Here is a 20,144-nt window from a genome sequence, read left to right on the forward strand (position 1 = left end):
TTGTATCATTGTCAAAACTAAGGGGAAATATTTCTAGGATAATTTATATAGTCTAATATAATAGTTTCAGTAATATAATATGTAAGTGCTGGAGAACTGCAGAGACACTTGCAATAGTAGTTATTTACAGCTGTCAGAATGAGTACTACTATTACTGCTGCTGTTACTACTAGTAGATAGCAGGATTATTGGAGGTTGTCAAATCATTAGAAGTAATAAAACAGCAGCTGTGCAGAGGGAATTGGCTCTCCATAATAGCAGTAATAGCGGGAGCAGCAAGTAGGAGTTCATTAAAGATAGTTTTTTTTAACCATCAACCCTCATCCGAACCACAAGACTCCAACCTGCTAATCGGCGGCCTCTAGGCACCAGATACATGACGCATTAGCAGAAAAAACAGGATTACAGGCTCCAAGGCTTACAGCCCCGGCGAGGAGACATTTGGGCAGATCATGCACGGCTACAGACAATAGGTGAAATATGTAGTATTACAATGATATCCGCACTGGGGGCGAGAACGCGTTACAGCTCCTGACACTGTCTTGCTCTGATAAGCCACTGTAGACCTGATCCCCTCTGAGTTCATAATAGGTTGGCCCGCTCACATTGAATTAGAGAGCGAGCGAGAGCCTGGCACGTTACATAACGGCATCCAGGAAGGAGGGATGAAAAAGAAAGAGAGGGAAAGCAGGAAACAGAGAGAGGGAGAGAGAGAGAGAGAGAGAGCGATGGGTGGGGGGTATATGAAGAAGAATCTATGGTTAACATAAGCAGTGAATACAACCGCACCAATGAGCATGCATGTTCGAATGGACTCGTTTTGAAATGCACACGCCCCCCCAAGGCTCCGGGTTCCTCATTACTTGCATCTACATTATCTTGCGATGAAGAATCCTAGGTGGGAGGAGGAACGACCACAGGAGAACAGACCACCCAAACGCACCCAAGAACCAAATAGATACTGTGACGGCACATAGGCTCTCACTGACGCCTTTTCTTTTGGTTCTGTTTTTACATTATAAGCCAGTCATTAAATCATGTAGATATTGTGGGTGGGTGGGGGGCACTGTAAACTTCTGCTGCCCTCAACAGAGCTCGGAATATTGTCATCCTCTCAAAAGCTTTTACAAAAACAGACTCTGTAAGAAACAAGCAACGGTTATTTCACCTGTAAGAGTTTGAAACCGAATAAGAGCTGCCTCGAGCTGCAGTGGAAGAAATCAATATTTAATCAATTTATTAGGCAAAAGTTGCATAATTTATGCAGGCATTTGTAACATATTTTTGTAATATAAATAAATCACAAGCTGAATAAGAGCCGCAGCTAACTGTCACACCAAGATAACAACTTGTGAACGCCTATAAAAACGGATGATGGATGATACGCTATGTACAAAGAATATCAATGAACAGGCTTTCCAAAAAGCATCCCACATAATATCTGTTTTCCCTTCTTGTGTCAACATACTGTACTTATACTGTAGGTTGGGTCATTCATGTGGAGCTAAATGTATTAAAAGAAATTTTAATGCAATTTCAATGCATCCTCGCATCCCACTGAAAGCATGTTGTATCTGAGCTCTGGTCATTTTACAGAAGAGGGGGGGAGAAGGTCCACGGGTTGAACCCCACGGTTCTAGGTTCTAGGTCATGTCGTTTCATTTTGACATCACTCCTCACTTCCTCTTACGAGCGAAATTGATGCTGTAATCTGTTTATTTTTAAAGCACAGCCTTCTGTAAAAGGATTAAAGAGGGGTTGGACATGATATTATAGAGCTGATCATGTGGGCTTTTGCTTATCCCATCTGCCTTAAGTCAAAATGACGGAAATGAATACGATTGCGTCTACAAATCAGCCACAATAGACTTTAGTACATTAGTAGCCTATACGCTAGCCGCTTAATGAGTGGGTCCAAAGTCGCGAGAGTAAAAGGTATACCGATTAAGCATAACGTCCATAGAAAGATTACTTTATTTTTTCTTTCGGCCGTCATGCTGTTACAGCTCAAATTAAGAACGACGCCATTGTAGTACGTGACAGAGGGGCCACACCTGTGGCCACTTGAGAGCTAATTAGGCCGGACGTTACATATATTAATAGTTTGGCAAACTCTGTAGTTTAGGCCCTAAACAGAGGGCCAGCTAATGGCCCCACGAACACACGCTTTACAAATATTTACCTGTTCAGGTTTCACCCACCAAGCTAGCTACTGCTGTAAACTGTCTGTAAAAAACAGGCAGCGAGAGCGCTTCACTGAGCGCATCAAGAGGTGTTGCCAGCTGTGTCCGGCCGCTGGCGCCGTGGCGCGCGCCGCAGGTGCTGAAAGCGCGAGACAGCTGTGGCTGGAGCCGGACAACACGCAGTAAGCGCGCACGCGACGACGGACATCGCCGTCTGGCTCAGAACCTGGGAGCTTCCTTCGCCACCGAGGAGAAAACTATCTCTTGCAGGACGCTTAGTTGCGAGGAGTTTGAATTGACATGAGCCGCTGTTTATTGTATTCAACATTTAAAAGAACATGTGTCTTTCTGTTTTGTATATTATATTGTATTGTATTGTAATGATTGACTGAATAAAACACACAAACAATATTCGAAGAGACATTGTGGCACCTATTTGGAACCAACAACTGCAAACGCGCCTCTTTCTGTGGCCACATTTCCGTGATGACACGATGTTTTTGTGTGTAGACGGTCCAACTGTCCGCTTGTCGGAAACACGTAATGCTCCCTGTTGGACTTCATATAGTATTTGACCTTTGTTGTCCATTTCTATCACGAATCACAAATTATCAGCTTGCACCCACGTATAGGCTGGTGTTGGCAGAGACCCACCTCGCAGTGCCCAAACGGCGAAACCGCTCTGGTCCTGGTCCCTTTTAACATTACGCGCAAATGGCTCAGCATCAGGACTATTAGAATGATGGATCCTCTTCTTTTTTTTCTCCCCATTATATGAAATGCTCAAAACTAACACGCGACGTTATAGGAACTATTTGGTGTGATCTTAGAAAATTAGAAGCAGACTAAAATATGCTGGAACTTGAATTGGGCAGCTAGTGGTTAATGGCGATGTCGATCAGTGAGGTGGGCAATACAACACAATATTTAAACAGTCACGTGAGGGCAAGTTAATACCATAAAGACAAATAAATAATAGACAGAAAGAGACAGAGAGACAGAGAGAGAGAGGGAGAGAGAGAGAGAGAGAGAGAGAGGTGTAGCAAAGAGTAGTCAGCATTTATTCGCCTGCTAATTAGCGCTCTAATTTCAGAGAAAGGCATACAAAATTAGTACATTTGAAGCTGTTCTGAAGCAGATCCATAGTAAGGATTTTTATAATAGCATGCCCTAATTGCTCTGGAGGTGTTGAAATCCACATCATCTGCAAACAAAACATCCTCCGTGCAAAAAAGAAGAAGAAAGAATAAAAGGTAAAGAGGAAGATACATTTAATCAAAGCATTAAAACAAACTGTCGGTTGCCCAATGGACATTGACGCGCGTCGCGGATTCTCGAGCAGCTCGTGTCCAACTCACCTCTGTGCATTTCCTCTCAGGGTGGGATTCCGACCAAGAAGCACCTGTTTTTTTAATACTAAAAACGCCCTCCTATTCTGTCCATTTTACGGTCCACGGGGTCTTCACGAAATCCAACTTTTCTCTGACAACCGTAAATCCATTGCGCAGAGAGCCACGCTCCAAGGAGGGAAGCGGCACCGAGCTCCTCGTCGGTCGGCGGTCCCGCTGCGTTTGGCTGGAGGATGAACACTGCTGCGAGCCTCTCAGCCAGCCTTCATCACCGCGAACGCAAGCTTGCAGCGGGACTACGGTGGAGATGGCATGTAGATGGATGGACTGATCCAGGCGGGCTTGACGCGCTCTAGGAGAGGTAGGTATCCAAAAGACGCATATGGATGGATGGTGTGTGGAGAGAGAGAGAGAGAGAGAGAGAGAGAGAGAGAGAGAGAGAGAGAGAGAGAGATGCGGAGGATGAGGGAGAGGAGGAGGAGGTGGAGAGTCCGCCGCTGTCTGCTCTCCGTCCGTGTCTGAACTAAGAAATGCTCCTGAACGAGGCTCATTTAAGCCGTGGGCGCTGCTTACATCAATGAGTGGCTTGTCATGAGCACATCGTGCTCATGCACGCGATGAAGAAATCCCGTTTCCGGTCGTTTCTTTCAAAGTAAACCATACTGGAAAACTTATTGCAACAACACAAAAATGAAGTGAATTCAAGAAACAATGCAGGCCCTCAACGAAAGACTAAAACATGGCACTATAGTTAAACATTGTGATGATCTACTTTGTCTTGTCATAAGCGAATTGTTGGGGGATGTACTATCTGATTGGATGATATTCCTGGCTAAAATGGGCAGGTTGCAAATGAAGACTGTGAAGGGGAATTGCTGAATAATTAGTCTTTTATTCAAATAAAACAAAATACAGTACAACACATATTTTGTCTATGAAGTGCACACACTGTTTGTAGCCCAGTTTTGTGATAAATCAAGGCCCCACATTGTGAACAATATAGTTCTTGATTCTGCTGTAGTGTCCAATGGCAGAAAGTGAAGTTTCTCTCACCGTAAGAAGCTGACGGCTGACTGCTGCAATTTAATCCAGCGTCTTTCCACTAAACCAAAGATGTCAAATATAAACACTGCTTTCATCTCTCTTTTTGTTTCATTTATATGAAAGTGTGTATTCTTAGTGAGCAGCAGGATCCCTAAACACTACTTGAAATATAATTAAACATAAAAGTTCAATAAATAACTCTTTGTACTACTTTCATGGTTTTGCAGTTTTAGTTAAGATAGTGGAATACTGTTTATGTATTCCATGCTTTTATTTTGTAAGCTCAATTGCCTCGTTTCCGGTTTAATTCTGCATCTCTCTGTCCAGCTTAACACAGCCTGTAGCGTGCACCACCTCATCTTTGCTTCATGTCCTCATCCTCCCTCCCAGCAAACACACACACTGGAATGTATTGACGGTCAATACTTTTGTTTTGATGCTTTGCATCAGTTGTGATCATCTTAAAGGCTTCCAAACTCTCATCTGCCATGCAGGGAAGGTTTATCTCTGCATGCATTATTTAGCAGGGTGGCTCCTGAAGAGGGGCCCAGAGGGGTACTTAAAGGGGTCCTTTGGAAAATTAAAGGCAGCTTAATTTCACTGCTGCTTTAACTCACTACGCATCTAGATAATGAGAGCACATAAAGATAATTATTTTCAGTGTAAATGTCCCTCGAGCTTCCCAGCAACAAAATATACAAGGGGTATTCCCAGAAAGGAGTTTTATTAGAAGCGGTGAATTATATGTGAGACATAATCTTATATTTTTCATGTGTGAAAAAATACAACAGGTCTAATAATACACAAAGTAAACAACACAGTCATTTAAGCAGAAGAAACCTTTATTCTCAACCTCATTAAGTAAACACATTTAGTAGCTTGAACATTCATTTGTAAAACAAATCGGCAAAATGAAATAAATTACACACACCCGCAATTAATTATTAGTTTTAAAGTGCAAACGGCTTGGAAAGGCATGGGCTCATTCTAGTGAAATAGATATCTGAACACACTGAAGCACTTTGCCGGATTAAAAAAAGAAAACGGAAATTAAAACCACGTCTCGACACCAGCTGGAGTAAACCGCCTTCTTCAGCAGTTCAAAATGAAAACGTGTTTTGAGACTATTTGCAGAGTCTCGATGCAGTAGCATTAGACATTTTGCAGGCTGCGACACAGAAACTCTTTTTTTTTTGGCACTCCCACGAAGCACTGTGATACGATCAACTGAGAAAAAGGACGAATTTGCACTCAGCAGAGCCGAAGGCAATGCTTCATTTGAGTTTTTGGGGAGATTAGTAGCGGAGACATGTTCCACAGAGTCATGACGCTATGTGTGTCCGTATTGTGTTCACTTTGCAACCAGTTGCAAGGTGGCGATTGATATCACAGAATACAGTTCAGTGTAATTTCACAGGTCATAAAATCTGAAGAATTGATTTCCTATATCTCAATAAAATTTAAAAAGACAGAAATGAATCAACTGGACCAAAGACAATGGACAGCAACACAAACACACATGGATTTCAAGTAACATTACACATTTTAAAACACTCTGTGCCAAAGGTGTTTCCCTTCCAGTGAATAAACAAACAGCTTACAATATTTAACTCAATTGTCGGACGTTTCAACGGAAATCAGTGTCATTGCCACTGATCGTCATGCTGCTGACTGCAGCCGGTCCAAAGACATCCCTGCTTGGTCTCCATTAGGATTTGCCCGTGTCTCCATGGCCTTGTTGGAGCTCCTGTACATCTAACACCGGAATGAATAAATAAAATGGAACATAAATATTTCACGTCTGACTGACGGACTGAGAAATATCAAAAAGAAACGTTTGGGGAAAATGAGGAACCGTTTATTGGCCCTTGAAACGAGGCAGAGTGAAACATGTGTGTGTGACGGGGGGAAGGAGGGCTAGGCGGTGGCGGAGAGGATGTTCTCCCAGGATGCAGTTCTCCTCCTTCACATGGCATCGAAATGGAAACGGTGGGCTTCCTGCCTCTTCTCCCGGTCGTCCGCTTTCTGCACACACAAACACACATGTACAGTCAAGGATCTGTGGTCTAACTTCATTCAAAAATATCTCCTCTTCTTAATATAGATGCTTCACCCATTTGACAAATTTAATAAGCAGCATCCCGCGTTTCAGTAACGCTAGGCCCTTTGCCAGCAACGCTAGCTCACGTTAGCGGTTCTTGGAGAGGATATGAAACACATTCATGGACTAAATTCATTCACAAATAAAAATAAAACAAGAAGCAGCAGCGGCAACCAAACAGCTGGAGCAAATAATGAACACGTGGAGGCCAGCACACGTTCACTAAAAGGTATAAGCTAATGTCAACAGAACAAGATCAAGCACCGTGGAGCTGAAGTGTAGGGCTGTCCTAGACCAAAGACATTCTTAGTTCAACAACATTTTGTCGACTAATCAGTTAGTTGATTTAATCGACAGATGTGTAAAACTGAGTTCCTCCCCGAAAGGAATCGGACAAAAGAATCACCAAGTGGTAAAGTAATCGTTTCTCTCCGTTGGCTAGCTCCCGTGTTGCTTTTCTAGTGCAGGATTTAAGTCGGCTCTCAGCTGTCTACATATCTCCCTCGTCACTTACGGGCCAGTTTTGCATTCATCTCCAACATTTTGTAAAAACTTCACAGAAAAACATTCAAAAAGCGCAACTGGAGACTGACATTTTACTGACAAAAGCGAGACTAAACTAATAAATTAAAACGACTAAAGTGTGACTAAACCTAATCAAACTCTTTTGACATGGCAGGGCTCAAATCAAATCAAAACCAGGCGCTAAAATGAACAGTGGTATCCATGTGTGCTTGTGTGTGACAACATTATTATTCCAAAACCTCAAGCTGCAGCCTGCTGTTCAGCGATCGCTTGTGTCGCGACAACAGCTAATTAATTGGTTGAAAGTGAAGAAAAAGCCTTTTGTGAACGAGCAAGAAATAAAATATGATGAACTCTGTGGTCTAATTATCACATATGAGAGTTCAGTTAGACTTCTGGTGGGAAATTAAACCTTTAATGCTCAATTACAGTGCCACAGCTAGGAAATAAAGTTATCTGAATTATCATCATCTCTGTAAATCCAAGTCATATAGAGTCTCAGGAGGGATTGCTGAAAACATAGACTATAATAATAAACCAGCTAAAAACACCATCACACACACGCACACACACACACACACACACACACACACACACACACACACACACACACACACACACACACACACACACACACACACACACACACTTCTATCACGGGGAAAAGGCCTCTCCGGATAAAGGTTCATAAAGGGATAATACAGGTGTGTGTTTATATGCAACAGTCATCATCGTCGTCCGCATCGAGACGCACTGAAAACACAAGTAGTTGCACAAGAACACACACAGTAAAATAAATGCAGTGTATAGATTACAAACCTGCATATATGGCAGCTCCAGTGATTAATATACTCCGCTGTTTTGTTTATAGTGGACAGTGGAGGAAGAAGTACTCAGTATTTAAAGTAAGAATACTCCAATAAAAGTAAAAGTCCTGTATTAGTCCTGAATTAAGTATCGAAATATTTAAAAAAAGATTTTATTATACTATGTGGACAGTCTGCTTCAACACAATACTCAGGATCCCACACATTGAAATAGCTTTTGTAATGATTCGTCTTCTCCATAAAGGCAGAGTACTGTCTCAACTCATGTGTAAGTAATAGAGTACAAATGCCACGGTCCTCGTTCGGTGCAAAAATGCATTCGAAAAATGTAATCGGAAGCGAATATGAAGCTTCTGCAGTCTGGGTTCATCAAACCAAGCAAGTTTTCCCTCCCAAAGTAACATGCTTTTTTTGTGTGCAAATGTCCCTTTTTAATCACGAAAATTGGGCCCCATGTGGCAACATTCTCTGGAATGTTTCTTATATTTTCTCTTCATTAAAAACAAAAAAAAATGTAAAAGAAGTCGATTCCAGATTCACCAAATGTGCTCCCATTCACATCTGCTCTTGCAAACTCAGGTGTGCTGAATGGATTGTTCGTCATTAGCATGGGCAACGCCCCAGAAACACGATATGAAGGCAGGTGCAAACACTCTTTTCTTCTTATCTTGGTAAGAACATTTTCTCTCTCCTAAGAGAAGAGCAAAAATAGGACAACAGTGGTGAATCCCAGAAATCAACGGGTACTGACAAAATAAGAACAAGTGGTGGATACAAACAAAAATAAGAGGACATTTGTTCTCGGGCCGCTTCCTGCAAGAGGCACAAGGTCTCCTCGCTGAGCCGTGGCAAAGGGCCAGGAACACAAAGAGGGACTTTTGGACTTGATTTCACTCGAGACTGCTGAAGACTCATATTCGCTTTTGCTGAGCTTCACATTATTCCCACAGAAAGAGTATTTTGTCTTCCATCTCTTGTATTGTAATTAAAATAGAGGATCTTTTCACAGCCAGTGGGGCTCTTTCTCCCCGAGGGCATGTGAAGATTGTTTCAAGACAGACTTGAATAAGTGCGCACCCATCTGTAGGTGGCCCATGTACAAGGGCCTCACAACTGTACTTAAGTACAGCATTCACTTTAAAAAAAGATAGAATTAACATTTCATGACCACATTCAACTCCTTTCAGACAGAGGGACGTCGGCTCATGCGGCGCTCCTCTGTAATGCGTTCTGACGGGGCTCAGGACCAAAGGAGCACGCCATCGTACTGTTTGGCCTTTTTGACAGTAGTTGTGCGCCAAAGAACAATAAAGATCCCACATCATCTGGAACTGGTGACAGTGTCGTCAATAATGCGTTCACATCTGTTACTTGACGTCAGTGAAGAACAGAGGACGGCATTCTGAGAGAAAATGAGCATCAAAGTGTCTGAATGGAACGATCCTTTTTTTTTTTAATCCATTCTCTCAGTATTGACTGTTGCAGTAGAGCAGCTCGAGCTTCTGTTGAGAAATGACTGAACCCAATCTGAGCACATTAGAAAAGGACTTTTTGACTTTTGAAGCACAGACTTTTTTTTGAAGCACAGATTTTCCCTGATGTTGACTAATTTGCTGCAACCAAAAGATGGACAGCAACATATTTGCTTCATTTTTTATTTATTTATCCCGTCAGTTTTGATTTGTAATAAAGCCTTCATCTATCTTCCAGCGGCTGATATTGATTGAGGTCGTGCTCTCCCCCCCCCCCCCCCCCCCCCCTTCTTATTTAGGGCAACACATTTCTAAGGAGCAGATGGATTGATGTGATGTTCTTTCCTTTGGATAACGGAGCCACTGGGCTCTGCTGCTGCTGAAGCCTGGTCTAATTGACTATCAAGGGGATACTACACCAAATCTTCACCCTGAGGCCGGACTCATCATGAAGCAGCGGAGCATTGATTTGTGCCCATCTCAAGGTTTTAATGACGGTGCGGTGCGTCTGAAAGCAGGTGGAAAGCTACTGTGAGGTACGCGTGTGTAGTCTCTCTGGGCTCTAATGTCAACTAATTAAGTCTGGCCGACATGTCCTGCATGAAGACGACGAATCTTAGGTGAGGAGACTGAACAATCTGCTCCATCACATGGTTTTAAATAATCCCATTCTTTCCAACTCATACCTCTCAATACTACCCTAGTTGATATCGTCTGTAACCAAAGTTCTCTGGATATGTTTTTAAAGGCTCCTTGTTGGGCAGGTCGGCACGTCTTTGCCCCGGCGCCTCTGCCCTCCACCTGACTTTGTTATTAGAAGAGCATATACCAGAGGCGGCGGCGGCGGCGCAAATGCACAGAAATGCCAAATGTCAATCAGCGGGCCCACCCTGACCTTACCAGACGCCCCGCCGTAAAAGAGCTGGGGGACGAGATGAGATATCGAGGGAGGAGGATGTTGGTGACACTGGATCCCCCCTCGGATGGTGCAGAAGGTTTCGCCACATTAGCCTGTCGGTCCAGATGTGTGTCTTTTGGTGATTAATCAAATCAAAAGCTGTCAGTCTTGTCTGTCCAACCCCAGATGGAGAGAAAGATGCTGCAGCACAGTTTCAGACCAACGCTGCTCGACTGCTTGAACTGCAAACGTGTTGATCGATGGCCGTTAAATGTTTAGGGTAGAAAGGGGCCGGTATATCACCTGTACCGCTAAGAAGAGCTGCAGCGTCATGGATTCCATTACATGCTAAACTGAAGTAATTACCATTGTGATGCGGTGCCCGCGTGGTAAAATATACAGAAGGGATCACAGAACTCGGGAGGAATGATTTCAAGAACTCATCGTTGTTGTTTTTTTATAGGCATTAAAGCAAAGTGCTCACCTCTCTTCTCTCTTATTGATGTGTTTTTAATGCATCTCATTGCAGGTTCTCTTCTTTTATCTGAGCCTTAATGCCTTTTATTCACTTCCAATGAGTACATATAGCCCTTTGTTTTCATGGTGTGCCTCGTTGACACACTTTGGGTAAAGACATCCCCTTTACCATCTGATGCATTTGTTCTGGATTAAATATGATGTCACCCATATCCATAGGCTCACCCGTTGCCTCTCAACTGGTTTATATGATTGACCTGACACCACATGACCCCATAATCATTCATCCATGTTTGACTACCCAATTGGCTGCTTTGTATTGTATGTACGACAGGTTTACATGATTGGTTGTACTGTATTTTATATCAATTTTATAGTGTTGGGCAGGAGTATAAAACATTTAAGATAATATAAAGTCTCATTTATTCTTCTGCACAGGCAACGAGAGGCGATGAGCGTTGAAGTTGGCAAACCTCCACAACTTGGTCGTTGAGCTTGAGACGAAATGATGAGGATTCAGATTCTTTTATAAAAAGCCAGAAGTGCGACTACAGACGTGAAGAGAGAGAAGCCAATTGTGAATTCTAAGGAGCATTTAAGTGTGAAACATCTGAACGCCGCATCAAATTCTGTTGTGTGTACGGCTAACAGGAACAGATGCTCGAGATTATGTTTGGTAGAAAACGGATAATCCATTCAGCAGTTTGAAGTCAGTGTTAAATGTATACTCAGCAACTGTAACATGTTTTTCCCCTTCTGAAATGCAACAAGAAAACATTCTGAATTAGCCTCAGCTCTAACTTAATGTTTCCGACCAGCTTCTGTTCCAGAGCAGCAGCGGAAACGGGGGCTCCTGAGTATTGTACACAAATAAGTTCAAATAATGAATGGCTTTAAGATAAACCAATAGCAACAATAAAGTAGCCACAAGCCTCCTGGGTTTCTATTCTTAACATATAAAACTAAAAGAACCAGCTCCTACTATCTGTATCGGGAAGAAGGGAACGAGACATTTTTTCATGACTGACTGGTCAGCATAAGAACATTACATCGATCAAAGCCACATACATTGCTTCTTTGCGGCCAGATTTGATTTCATGTGAAATACACTGCCAGCCGCTGTGAGAGAAGTTATTTTTCTTCAAATTATAATTTTTTCTTCTTTATTCCTCTCACTCACACTTTCTCATGAGAGTGGGAGGAAGACACACAGACAGACACACACACACACACACACACACACACACACACACACACACACACACACACACACACACACACACACACACACACACACACACACACTTCGTCCCATTCACCTGAGCCTGCTCGGTGTGTGTGTGTGTAGATGCTCTGTTCATGCACCAGCCGTGTTTGAATCCCAAAAAAAAGTGGGCAATTAGAGTGTGTCTGTGTGTGTGTGTGTGTGTGTGACCATGCACACACACACCATCCTGCATGAAAGACACACATAAACACACGCAGGCACACACTCGTGCGGCAGATGGCTTGGAGAAGATGCCAGCAAAGGACTGCGCCGCTCAGCCCAGCAGACAGCGTTACCACAGTGTGTAGACGAAAAAAAATGGGGAAAAGTACATTTGCGAGAATGATTGTAAAACGATAATTGTGTGTGTGGGTGTCTGTGTGTGTCTGTGTGTGTCTGAAACAACAACCGGACCAGCAGGAAGCACAGAACGCTCATGAAGGGATGCATTGAACCCCTGGAGGGCGTATTTACGGCTATAATGAACAGCAGATTTTCCACGCTGAAAGGACAGAAGCAGGCAATTATAGCCGAACGTCCTCCCAGGTTGAGGCTAAGGGAGAGAGACAACGCAACGGTGGATGGAGGAAAGTGTGTGTGTGTGTGTGTGTGTGTGTGTGTGTGTCTCTCAGTGGGAGGCAAGAGGACTACAGGACAGGGACAGCGAGACCCATCTGCTGTTGGTTGAGCAATCTTTTTCTCTCTCTCTCTCTCTCTCCATCACCAGGAAGGCCGACGTTAACCACACCATTGAATGTGAGCGTGTGTGTGTGTGTGTGTGTCCTGACCTTCTCTTGCCAGTGGAGGATGCCAATAATGACGAGGATGAAGACGCACACTCCGATCAGAGCGATGGCCGTCAGCAGCACGCTGTTGCTAGGAGTCAAGTACAACTTAGCGCTCCAACTTGAGAGAGAATGGGAGAGAGAGAGAGGGGGAGACAAAACATTTGGCATTTGCTGTTTTATCTGGCAGAAAAAAAACAATGTAATTACCAAATGGCACACATTAGTAGAGATTGTGTCCTCATTACGCTAAAATAAAGAAATGAACATCTCGTTCACTTTCTTGTCGCAGCCGAACAGACTGAAGCGCTGCTGCTCTCTTTTGGGTTTCTAAAAACGTTTAAGTATTTCCAGCAAATCCGACCGCTTTGAAATTCATCATCTCACAATCTGTAAGCTTAAGACTGCGCCTGAGAAGAATGCCAACTTTTTCGAGTTGAACCTCGCTCGCGGTGTGTTTGTAGGTGTGCGTCTGTGCTGGCGAGTACACAGTGTTGTGTGGTTATATGGGGGAGGGTGCTTACATGTGTGTGTGTGTGTTGAATAGCCATCTGGAGCTCCTCCCGGGGTTTGAGCTACATGTGAACAACAACATGAAAACATGAGAACACCTGCTGCGAGGTGTGCGTGTGTGTGTGTGTAAACAGATTATTTTGTAAAGATAGCACCACAAAGACACTATCCGTGGCGCGTAACATTAACTTGAATATGTCGCTTAATGCCTTTGAGATGAGGCGCTTAAAACGCTGAATGGTATCCTTAGCAACAATCGTCAACGGGGCTCCCAGCAAATTACACTGCTGTGAACAGGCAAAAGAGGATTTGCAGTGTGACCCGTCTTTGCCACGTTGGATCTGCGAGTGCAAGTGTTTGCGTACCTGCGGGGCTGGTTGTGTGGGAAGGGGATGACGATGAGCTGAGAGTTGGGAATGACGGCCGTCCACTCCTTCTTCCTTACTTCCTGAAAAGACACAGGAAACGCGTGAACTGGGTTTGCACATACATGGTAACTTCATTATGTGCAACAATAACCAGCCTGAGGAAGGACATGTAAAGGGGTCACGGGGCAAACAATAACAAATGCAGATTAGTTTTTAACCAGCACAGACGAGAAAGTCAATATATATATATATATATATATATATATATATATATATATATATATATATATATATATATATATATACACACACACACACACACACACACACACACAGAAATGTGCCATAGAAAATGTATTTTCAATCAAAAATAACTAAACAGTTTTCACAATTGCCCCGACAGTATTTTACAAAAAGTATTCCTGTAACAGATGCGCCTAAATTGAAATGAATTCAATAGTAACTTGAATACAGTGCATGGCTTCATTTCACGCTGAAATATATAGATAAGTAAAATTAAAACCAGCAGAAATTGCCAAATACCCATATGTGTTTCTGTTCATGGCCTCAGAGCACATGTGACAAACAGAACAGGTAGAAATGGTAAAATAGCAGTTTCTGTCATCTCACAAACATTAGTCAACATCTACAGTTTAAACATTGTATATTGTGCAATTTATTAGAAATGTTCTCAGGCCATATTCTAGTTTATTTAACAAAAATGTAGGCCATTTAAAAACAGGCATTGGGCCGCAGTTATGGTCTGCGTGCATTAGTTTGTCCAGCATTGACACGCAAATTCCCGTAGAGACACACAGACGCACACTCTCATATGTATGTTAAGTCCTCTGGGGCAGAATAATAGGGTCCCATGGTTTTCCTTAGCCGCTATGGAGTGGTTATTTTAAGATGTGCGTTTAATACACAGACAACCTGCTACGTGTAATAGACGACTGTGGGGAGCAACACATTTCTTTCCTAGCGTGCACGTGTCTGTGTGCACACATCTGCATGCGCGATTTTGTATTAGTGTTGCCGGGCGCGCTTGCCAGAGAGTTCGGCCTTCGGCTGAACAACAAGCCATGACCCCAGTGTCCGTCTCTAGATCTGTCCAGGTACAGCTTGAATCTGTGAGAGGACACTGGTGTTGGACGGGGCGTGCGGAGGACTTCATCAGATCTCAAGTTGCAAGGAGCCGAAAAACATTTGCTTGCAGCGCTGTGTTTGACAGCAGTTTGACTTTGCACAAGTTCCGAGTTTTATTTTTAGTACTTTGCCGCCTTGAGGCTCAACATCCAATGAGGACATCGGACTGACACGGACTGTATTTAACCTCTGCGTGAAACGGGAAAAGCCCAGCGTCATCAACTGTCTGTTGGCTCTCTATTTCCCTGTCTGCTGAGTCCTATTGACCTGGTGTAGCAACTGCTCAGACTCATTGGGGTGAAGAGTTCAGCGAGATAAACAAGGGGAAGGGGGCATCATATTAATGAATGAAAAGCTCTTATCGCGCTCGTAGCGGTGAGGAATTCCCATTCCTGCATTTGGCAGAATCTGGAAATGCCGCTGCTCTTTAATTGTGGCTCTCCGTTTCCTCATCAGTCGAGAGGAGCCACACCTCGCAGCTATGTTGAATACGCGCGCAGCAACGGCGCCGCTCTTCACATAACGAGCACATTCTCGCCGCCAGCCATTGTCGCTTAGCTCTTGGAAAGCGCCGCCGCCGGTGCGGCAACTGGCGGGGGGAGCAGAGCTGGAGACGAGTCAGCCTCCGCCGCTGTTGCCTGAGAGCGGATCCGAACTGGCTGTTTGGAAGAGAAAAGTGTTCCCAAGTCTTCAGAGAGAGGCACTCTGGTTCAAAGCCAGGGAAACTGGCACACTATCGAGAGAGCAGGGGAGACAGCTACAAAGATGGAGGGAGAGAGAGAGAGAGAGTGACAAGTAGGGGACTGATTAGTGAAGTAAACCACTTTGAGCAGCAAAGGGAATCCCCTGGGTGGAAGATAAGTGAACAGGAGGAGAGAGACTCAGAGACAGAGATGGGAAGGGGAGGTGGGGGAATAAAAGAGAGGAATGATTGGACGGAAGATGGAAGATATCCGAGTAGATTTTACAAAACCGAAACAGCAGGCAGAAACTCTCATTGTTGGAGGAGAAAATTGTAAAGGGCACAGCGAGGGAGACACGGAGATAATAGAAGCAGGACACATAAGAGGACCTGAGAAAACAAAAATGAGGGAGAGAGTCGACAGACAGAAAGATCCAAACCTGCCGACTGAGCAGGGAGGTCAGGATTCCTCCTCTTTCCCAAACAGCTTTCCAAAGCTTCTGCTCCTCATTACAGGTAGCTCGGAGTTACTCCACACTCCTCTGGGTGAAAAAAAACTACTCGGCATGATGGGCCGCATCTTTCGGCATTCATTAATTCAGTTTGTAGAAGGAATGGGAGGAAGGGGAAAAAAAGAGGTCACATTTCTTTGTGTAGGGAAATGGAGTAAGAGGAAAACAGGACAACAAAGCAGCTTGTTTGAGACGAGTGTTCTCGTGTGCACTACAGCTTCTGAGTCGCGGACCGACCCATCTGCAATTCTAATCAGCTGCTTGACGAAGATCTTGGTACCACATGGGAGGGAGAAAAAAAATGAAAAGGGCCCTGTCGTGCCTAATGTTCAGTGTGACGAGTGCCACGTGAGAGAGTTTGAGAAAATAGAGATGAGATGAATGCGGAGACAATGAGAGAGCAGAACTGAAGAGAGACATTCGAAGTATTGTAATGCAGAAATGTGGCTGATGAATAGATTTAAAAACATGAGCACAATCAATTATTTACTATATTAATATAACTCTGGCTTGTAGTGACAGGAGGCGCACATTGGCCTTATCCAGAGAGTAATTCATACTTTGCTCGCAGAGTTGTTCAACAGATGAATTACAAAGTAAAGCCGGCGAGGTGTCGATACTTCTGTTCAGGAGGAGGTCGCTGCACCATTATCGATCCCCCGAGAGAGGTAATCGATCACCCCACATGGGATTTGGAATCTATCTGCCCAAAAGAAACTGTCTATTCAACCTCTCTTCTCCTCTTTAAAGCTACTAAGAGGAGTTTTACTTTGTGGTGATTTTGGCGGTCCCTGTGGATAAAAGCGGTAGTGTTTTCGAGCGCCAGAGCCCCGTTAGAAATCTTCTCATTTTACTGCTGCAGGGGTGGGACAGTCCGTTCCGCAAATTCCTGGTTCCGGTTCTCCCGTTCCTCCCTGCCCTATAACTGGCCCAGCAATACGGCCTGGGCCTCCGGCAGCATGGTGCCGGTGTTGGCTCCCATCGGGAACCGGAAGAGCAGCAAGGCGAAGCTCTGCTTCTGGCCCCTGTCCATTTTAGGCTGGCGGCTCACGGAGGCCCCGCTGGAGTCTGAGCTGGAGGAGTCTCTGGTGAACCGACAAGATTTTTCCCCAATTTTGCCAGAATAGGAACCGGTGTCACCGACGACAAGCATTAAGAATAACTATTGAAATAGACAATCTTCTTGCTCTATTAAATTGGGACTGTTCAAGTTCCTCAAAGTAACGTCAATCACAAAAACTTCCTCACCGCCATTTCACTGCCCAATCTGGCCTCCAGTGCCTCAATACGCCATTATGTTTATCTTGCCCAAATTGGAGTCTTTTGAGGGCTGCAAAATGCAAACTAAAAGAAACATGCAACTAGAATAAAAAACAACTTGCTTGTGGATAGGATCCATATATACAAGCAAACCAAATACTTCCAATAAAAGATTAGAGTGAATGAAGAACTGATTACAATGTGTAGGTCTTAACTGTTTGTTATTTGTGTTAAGATACAGGATGTCAAGATACGTTTTTATCAATCATTTCACAAATTACATAAAGAAAAAACTTTTTGCCTTTTCCCCCCATACTCTTGTGCTTCCATCATTTGCATTTTGAAGGTACAAAAACTTGAATAGCACATTTACTGCTTGAAGAAGAAAATTAAAAACAAACCTCAACTGTGCATTAAATGCTTTTGCAGGATTAGGGCGAGAAGGATGCTCCTGTTCAGCAGAAAATACATAGTGGGGAAATCCCTCTTCCGAATCTACCCTTCAAACACGTCCCACAATCCTCAGAGGACATGTGTAACATCCAGCTCATTGTGAAATAGAGTCTGAGCTGAAGGAGAACAAATAATAATAATATATATATATATTTTACTCTCTGCTTATGTCTTTTAACATGTTTGAATTGTGCTGACAATTAATTAGTCCATCATTTGATATTTTTCCTGGATGATATTTTCTCTCGTCTCATTCGGTTTTATTGCAGAGACATAAATGTCTCAGCCACCTACACGGTTATATCCAGCAATTACTTCATTGAGCACACAAGTGACATTATACTTGTATGATTTGTAAGACCTTTTATGGAACATTATTTGATGTAATCTGCGCTCACAGGTTTGGAGTTTTCTTTTGTAAATTCACTTTCTCTCTCTGCTGCAGGTCTCAACGACGCCTCTATGCATGCATCACTCTCAAATGTTCTGTGAGACCGTACAGCCGGAGGTTGTTCCCTCAGGAGCAGTGAGAAGTGTCCAGGTAACATAACCCTCGCATAGTTCCTCACCGTCTCTCCAGGCTGCCGGGGGATGCCGACGAATAGGTGATCCAGGAAGTTGGCGCTCCTTCCGAGGCCCAGCACAGTGTAGGGCAGCTGGAGGGAGAAGTGAGCCGACTGGCTCAACTGACCGGCTAGAGAGAGAGAGAGAGAGAGAGAGAGAAAAGGCATTTTTTATAGTGATAAAAGCCTCATCTCAAAAGAGCATTTTTGACCCAGTGCTTTGCTTTTATGTATTTATGTTAAATCACGGTCCCCAGAGGATGCATCCTGCAGAGTTCGGTGATACCCTTTCTCTCGTTTTGTGCCACCATCAGTTTGATAACATAAATGGACTGCGATTACATTTAATACAGAAGCAAGGTTAACATTTGCTGTATTTTGTGTGTGAAATGTCTCAACAACTGTTGAAAATGAAATTTCAACACACTCATGTTCCACTCGGGATGAACTGTAAGAACTTTAATTACCTCATAACTGTTCAAATAACCCCACAGTCAACATCTTTATTTGTGTTATGATCAAATCCCAGCAAAAGATAATCGCTATTTCTTACCCGCTAAATTCAGGTGGCGAACATAGTGAGCGTGCCACACATCAGCATGTTAGTGTCGTCATTGTGAGCTTGAGCAACGGCACTTAATCATCAGCATGCTGTACTTCGCCAAAGCATGACATAGTGGGCATTGTATGAATGTAAACCCGGAGCCAGAATCGGCCTTGCCTATTTGCACATGTCGATGTCTTTTTAATGAATTGTCGTGAACAAAGCAGCCCATAAGCTCGGCACTTTTTCAGTCATGACTTTGCTGCTCATTACAACTGATTAACTTGCCAGCTGTGCATGTAAACGTACCCCCTCCCTCCCTCCCCATTGCTTTGGTGATCTGTAGCTGCAACGTCCCTGCTTTCCCAAAGGAACCATTAAAGTTTGAGGTAACACAATCAGCTCCGGCCTAACCTATCATGACCGTCAGGGACGGGACTCAAAGGTACGAGTGAACGCGATGAGCGGGACGGGGAAGAAAGGCACAACAGGAGCGACCCGAGCCAGAGCGTGAGACCTTGTCTTCTGACATGAACAAGCATCGTGAAAGAAACAACTCAGAGGGAGACACCAGAGGCCAGCTCTCTCTCTCCCTCTCCCCTTCTCTCTAGCTGCTGTATCTCGCCCACGCCACCCAACTCTGCCAAGTGCAGCCGACATAAATCAACCTCTAGGTGGTAAACAAAGTGAGGGAAGGAGAGAGAGAGGGGTGGAAGAAGCAAGAGAGAGGGAAAGCCTCGAGGCAGCCAGTGATCAGAACTAATGTGGAAGGACTGCGTATTGCAGAGCAAAACAGCTTTGCTTCTCTCTTGATTTCTCTTAATCTATGGCTGACCTCAGTTTAGTTAAAAAACAAAAAAGATTTGTCCAGTTCATTTTTGGCCACCTCAGCTGAACCAGGGTCAGCGCCATGAAGCTCAGTGTAGCTCAACGTTTCACAGCTATTTCTATTCTCTTTCATCGTGCACAAATAAAGCAAGCCTTTTTACCGCGGGATCATCACAGAATAGGGGCACAAGTTAATCATTTGAGGTCAAACCAGCAGTGGCTAGTCTATGTATTGTACGTATTGTATGCTAGTGGAAGAAAAGCTTGTCCATGATGCTACACCGGCCGCTCTGAAAGCTGAATAGATGCATCGACTTTTTGCCACCTTCTTTCCGAGAAAGCTTTTC

At 43.8% G+C, this 20,144-nt stretch overlaps 1 protein-coding gene across 1 annotated transcript in view; it reads right to left on the reverse strand.

Annotated features, from left to right (window-relative positions):
• Positions 1-5,410: 5,410 nt before the first annotated feature.
• Positions 5,411-20,144, reverse strand: part of itfg1 (integrin alpha FG-GAP repeat containing 1) — a gene marked incomplete at its 5' end in the record, with an annotated part of 115,661 nt that continues 100,927 nt past the window's right edge. The window contains 4 exons of the mRNA XM_079217363.1: positions 5,411-6,601; positions 12,932-13,049; positions 13,807-13,889; positions 18,432-18,556. Of these exons, the coding sequence (XP_079073489.1) occupies positions 6,542-6,601; positions 12,932-13,049; positions 13,807-13,889; positions 18,432-18,556 (386 nt within the window). The 3' untranslated portion in view covers positions 5,411-6,541. The remainder of the gene's footprint in view (positions 6,602-12,931; positions 13,050-13,806; positions 13,890-18,431; positions 18,557-20,144) is intronic.

This window comes from Taurulus bubalis (assembly GCF_910589615.1).
Source record: "Taurulus bubalis genome assembly, chromosome: 4".
NCBI classification, from domain to species: Eukaryota; Metazoa; Chordata; class Actinopteri; order Perciformes; family Cottidae; genus Taurulus; species Taurulus bubalis.